Raw genomic sequence first — 6,360 nt, forward strand, 5'->3', positions numbered from 1 at the left:
GACACTCCCCCCTCGCCCACCGGCAGAACCGGTGTGCTGGGTGGGCTACAGGCGATCGCCAACCTGCGGTGGCGATTGAGCTGCAGGCCTGGTCGAGCGGTTCTCTTGGGGAGAGCAGCTGGACCGAGAACAGTGGCGACGGTCCTGAGTAGGACCGGCAGAGTCCGCTGTCGTGGTGGCAGCGAGGCCTGTCCTCACGGCGCGTCACGCCGCTTGGACCAGCCGATCTGGGACCGTCGCGTCAACCCTGGATCGCCGCGAGAGCGATCGCTGGTCTGTTGGGAGTCGCCTGGGTGACTCCCGCCAGTCTTCCGCTCCGTGCCTGGATCCTATCGTCGAGTGGACTCGGTTGCCTGGCTCTTGGCTGCACGGTCACCCGCAGGTGACCGTACACTCGGTACCTCTCGCGAGTGAGAGGCCAAGATGGCTGGCGCCAAGGTGGAACCTCTGGCGCCAGGCGAGGAGGTACTGGTGTTAGCCAGCGCTCCTCCGGTCCCCATCTTCTTCCTTGCGGAAGGAGAGACGGGCCCCGTTCCCAAAGGAACAGGAGGACCAGCGGAAGTCCCAACCGTCCCACCGGAGTAGGACGGACCCTTAGAAGTCTCAGGGCGAGCCTTCTTGGGGGGGAGGAGGCTACCTTCTTCTTCGGCTGTGGGGCCTTAGAAGACGAAGGGGAAGTGGCGGCAGATGACGACGATGAAGATGACAACGACACCTTCCTCCTCTTTTTCTTCTTCTTCATCAGCTTCCTCAGGACCACCGTCAGGTCTTCCATCCAGGACGGAGCCAGGGCAGTTGCCGAAGCAACAGGGCCCGACTGCACCTGTCCGGAAGGACCTAGGGTGGGAGCAGCAACACCACGGGCAGGAACAACAGCGGCAGGAACTGGTACTGGAACTGGAGTGGCAGGAAACTCAGGAACAGAAGGCGGGGCAGGAACCAGCGGCATCCTCTGTACTGGAGGCAGGTCCAGGGGAGAGCTCTTGGGACACCAGAAGTCAGGGGCTGGAGCAAGAGCGGCAAACCCAGGCGGCGGTGACAGGGAAAACCTCTTCACCTCCAGCAGTGGCGCCTGAACAGCAGCTGTCGGGGTAACCATGGCGACGTGCTGGGTATACACCAGGTGAGGCAGAGCAGTGTAGCCAGGCGTGGACACCGTCATGGTTGTTGTGGTGGTCGGGCCGTGAGTTACCAGCATGGCCCCTCTCGCTAGAAGACTCAGCAGCCCCTGCACACTCGGTGTCCCTGGGAGCCCTAGCGAGTACCAGGCCCAGCCGAGATTGTCCTCCGTGGCAAGCAAGTCTGAGGAAGGAAACAGAGTCGGGTTAGTAAGAGGGGGGGTCTCTCCTCGCCACGGAGGGGGGGGGACAGATCTCACCCCGATCGAACAGATGATCCCGAATACAACTGAACATCGGGGTACCTAGCCCCATCCTCCAAGCTCGACTGATCGAGAGAGGAGAAAGAGCGAGATAACCCCCCGGGAGGGGAAGGAGCCATATGAGGGAGCTGTGATGGATGAAGAAAAGAAGAAGAAGCATCCATAACCAAAGGAGTAACGGGAGAACCCTCCGATGATTCCTTGGCCGGCTTACGCGGTTTCTTCCTCCCCCCATAGCGCTCCCACTGCTCCTCCGACCAAACAACACATACATCACATGGCTCGGTGCAAGAGCATTCTCGCCGTCGACACCGAGTTCAAAGTTCATGAGGATCAACCTCTACAGAGGACCGAAATGCCCCACACTTACAGCCCTCCACACCAGGGCACAATCTGCGGCTGATGGGGGGGCGAGGGGGTCTCTCCGGCTCTCGGGATTCCATGGTAAATCACGATAAACACTGTATGAATATACAAAACAGACACGTACTTACGTATAGCTGTGCACACACACACACACACACACACAGTAAAAGGAAAAGAGAAAAGCCTTCACGCAGTGAAGAAAACAAAGCATACAACGAGAGGCGGGCAGAGAGGCAAGCAATACTAACCACCAACACGGCCGAAAGCAAAGTGACTCCTCTCCTCTCAGTCGGGCTGACCGCCAACTGCCGGACAAGTAGTTAACTACCTAACCCCCTTGTTCGAAGCTTATGACCGGTTCAGCTGCCGCTAAGTACATTCCTATTGTTAAAGGACAGAGGGTTTGTATATGTATCGGAACAAATCTTTTTTAAAATGTTCTCCTGGTGTAGTTGAAGTTTGTTTGGATTGATTGTAATTTTCAATATTTACTGTTTTTCCCTTAGGTGGGGTTCTTTCCAGAATTCTTTTCTTTTTGCCAGTCCGATTATTATCAGTATTTAACTCCTCTTCCATTGGAAGTTCTTTTCCATGGATAACTGAATCATCTATGTTAGTGGTGGTATTGGTTGTTGTAATATCACTTTTATTTTGGGTTTCAGTGTTATTGGTATGAAATTTAGTTTCTATGTTTATATTATCTTGTTTGTTATTGTGCTGCTTGATGTCTTGATTTTTAGTCACATTTCAAAAGGTGGGGGTTTTGGATGGATTATTAACTCCTCTTACTTGTAGGTCAAGTCTGGCTTCCATGACTGACATTCCTGTCCTATTTATTAACAACTGAAGTTCTGTGTTATATTGGTAAAATGAGCACTCCTTAGATTTCGCGTGATGGGCTAGTCCACAATTAATACATTTTGGTTGATTACATTGGTGGTATGGTCATCTGATGCACAGACTGCACATATAGCCTTATTACAGCATCTTTTGTGTGTGTCCATACCTTGAGCACTGTGTACATTGTAGTGGTTTTGGAACAAAAGGACGAACTTCTCTATTTTGTCCAAGAATTTTTATTTTAAATGGTAGGTCTTGGCCTGTAAATTTTATTTTGGCAATGTTGATATTTTTATTTTTTATCTTTCCTACTTGAAATCGAGTATATTTCTAAATCGTGGATATTGTTATATCTCAATTTTAAGGAGTCTAGCAGTAGTTGTTTTGAAGGAAGCTCCTGCTCGCTATTGGGTAGGATGACTGTACCCTGTACATAATTTAATGTTTGTGGCTTGTAATTGTTACTTTTATATTATTTATTTCTGTTATACTTAAAAAGGCAGTGGACGGCTTTTTGTTGGTTACTTGGATAAGCCATTCATTGTCCTTGATGTGTCTGCGTTCCATGTCTTGTGTTGGATATATGTCAAGTAATTTGTTTTATAGTATCGCTGCTGAGATTTTGTCAGCTTTGAGGACTAGAAATCTTGACCAATTATCTGGTCCAGAGAGGTCATCAAAATGTACCGATGTGGGATTAAGTCGGTAATTTTTTTTTCTTTTTAGTCCTTGTTTTGTATGTTGCTTGTCTATTATGATTTTTATATTTTTCTGTATTGTTGGGAGGATTATTTGTCTCTAATTCAGAATTATTGTTCATCATATATGGTTCCATTGTTACGATATTGGAGTTTACCAATTTATTTTTGTTTGTTTCTTTTTTATTTATGCACTCTATTTGGTTTTCTGGCTCTGCTACTTTACTTGGAACAGGGTGTTCCTTTGTATCATTTATAGTACTTTCACTACTTGTGGCAGTACCAAGGAAATTTGGGAGTGACGTGCCAATAGTCATCAACTGTGCCATAGTTTTTCCATCATGGGGCCCAGGGGTACTCAAATCATTTATTTCAATATTCATAAATTTTGAGATTTATAAAAAAAAAAGGAAAAAAAAATCTTGAAAAGATATCATTGGGCCTTCGCGAAGTTAAATCTTCCGCCAATGGCACAAGTGAGAAAGGACTCCCAAATGTCCGCATCCCTACCGTACCCCAAAAGGGGATGGCATAACATGATTAGTATGACCCAAGTGTAAGCAGAACCCGCTTTCTAGGACTAAGAGTATTACGATAATACAATTATACCCATCCTAATCACATTATGGGCAAACTGGATAGAATGCCGAGAGTTCTATTCCTAGACCCAAGCCCCCCCCTGGAATCCGTGGTCCAGCTCCACAGAATAGTTCCGCCTGAAAAACAGGTCCGAACATTGTCGGGTAGATGATGAATCTACCACATTTCTCATTATTTAGCTTCGGATTTAACTCCACATTAAGCCATGATATGTTTTCTCATTTATTTGCTTTCAAAAATTTTGGTAAAAATGGAAAAGTCCACAGAAGTTAACTCAAAAATATATAATGTCACATGGGACTCTTGGGTACGAACCTGGGAAGAGATTCCTGAGGTTCGAGAGCCCTCTCACCACATCAAGGTGGTCCCATGATGAGGGGGGAACACTGCAATGAGCACAGGCAGTTCTGGTTATCGGCGGACTTGATTAATGGCAACCAGGTTTTGTGGCCCTTGTCTAGCGCCATAAAATCAGTGATTTATGGTGCCATAATGAGCTGAGTTTTGGTTATTGGCACCATAAGGTGCTGATAATACAGTTATGGCACCATAAAATACCTAACCGAGGAACCATTAACTGAAACTCAGCGCATAAGCACCATAAATCGCCGAGTTTCAGTTAATGGTGTTTTGCTTATGGGCACCCGGCCAATAACCAGGGATTGCCTATCACTGGAAAACTTTGATTTGTTTTATAATAGCTGAAAAATATACATACTAAATAAACTACAAACAAAAATCTTACTCGTTTGCATAGCTAGGTTTCCAAGACCAAAACCTTCTGCAGAATCCTGACCATGATAGGCACCAATAACTCCTAACAAGATGATGGCAGTTGCCTGCTTCTTCCTGCCTTCTGATTGAGCAACTAACTCTCGACATGTTTCCCCTGAAACAAAATTCAAAGGAATGTGAACAAACAAGATTAAAACTAATGTTTAAGGAAAGTTGAAAACCATTCACTTCAACATCACCAAAAACTTTTTGCATAAAATATGAAATTGAAAATGTAAATCAGACTATGATGGATATATAAACTATCCTCTTCTTAACAGTAAAAAACCCTTTCTCTTTAGCTAAAATATTTTTGCTGGTTTTCACAAGAATAACTGAGAAATGTATTACTGTATCAATTCATACCATATTTATCAATGGTCTTTTGCAAGGACAATCACTGCCATGCAATCATTTCTTCAGTGACAAAAAGGAAACACAAATTAAACAGCCTTACATGCAGCATAACTGCCAGTAAGTATGATGAGCATTAATCACTATATTTTGTAAAGAAAATTTCTAAGAAAGCAAAGTTTATAATCAATGTGATATATTATCTGCCAGTGCAATGGAAAAAACATTAATAATTGAAATATACAAGGAATTGAAAACTCATCCACATTCAATCCTCAAACCCTAAACTAAAGAATGAGAGTAAATTACACAGTATGTACTGTATTTACAAAATTATGAACCAAAATATTAGTGTATCCATTATCAAATCATAGATCTATATTAAGCCTAGGTATCAAATCACAAAGACAGTTAATATATTAAAACTTAAAATAAGACCAATCCTGTAAATTGGAATTACAGAACTTACAATTTACTTCTAATATTCTTCATGGTCATTCCATTCTGTTGCATTTTAAAACTGATAATTTTATAAAAGCATGCATATGATTACGCAGAATTCTGGATTATGTCTATGCAAGAAGACTAATAAACTAGTAGTATATAAAAGGCATTTCTATCAAGATTATAGTTTATAAAACTACTGAAATGAAAAAAAAACAAGTGAAAATTGATAGGTAAAAAATTCTGGTACGTATGTACAAGTAACCTGAATACTTTAAATCTTGATGTTAGTAGAAAGTTCCATTGCATTTACACTTAAGAACATTCTGTTTATTAAATAATATCAAAATAAAATAAAAGTCTGGCAATGCAATGTTGCCTGACTTAGATGGGACATAAGGAAAATAAGGCAACATGTTTCATAACTACAAACCTATTCCTTTCTGCATGTCACAGTGCCCAAAAAGGCAGCAGAGCTTAATGCTTACCAATTCATTATGAAACAATGTTTAAAACTTCACCCTAACTATAGGAGAGCCCTTCATCTCATCTAGGTTAACACCATCTAACTTGAGGGAATGCTATTTGAAGGCATTCTGTTGTTGATAAACATTTCAACTTCCAAGTTTCCATAAAATACACAAATCTTTTATTTCACTGAAGATCAATTACATATTCATCCAACATCAATTATAGCGCTTAGCTAATCAAGTTGATAATTCAGTAGATTACCTTTAACTGGGAAGTGCTTACTACAGTCCTGTCCTGAATCAGCTTTTTATGCCTTCCATCTCCAGTTTCTTTACCATGAGATAATATTATAGGAATCCTCCTATCTGCAGAGGCTGTAAAAGGTCTTGGTATCTAAATCTGTACAGTCGGATTCTCTTTAGTTGCTCCTGT

General features: G+C 42.9%; 1 protein-coding gene across 7 annotated transcripts in view; it reads right to left on the reverse strand.

The window, feature by feature from the left end:
- Positions 1–6,360, reverse strand: part of LOC135208575 (WD repeat-containing protein 7-like) — a 263,777-nt gene that overhangs the window by 58,321 nt on the left and 199,096 nt on the right. For all 7 annotated transcript variants that reach the window (XM_064240911.1, XM_064240915.1, XM_064240914.1 and 4 more), the window contains one exon: positions 4,631–4,774. In XM_064240911.1, coding sequence (XP_064096981.1) covers positions 4,631–4,774 — 144 coding nt within the window. The remainder of the gene's footprint in view (positions 1–4,630; positions 4,775–6,360) is intronic.

This window comes from Macrobrachium nipponense, chromosome 35 (assembly GCF_015104395.2).
Source record: "Macrobrachium nipponense isolate FS-2020 chromosome 35, ASM1510439v2, whole genome shotgun sequence".
NCBI lineage: Eukaryota > Metazoa > Arthropoda > Malacostraca > Decapoda > Palaemonidae > Macrobrachium > Macrobrachium nipponense.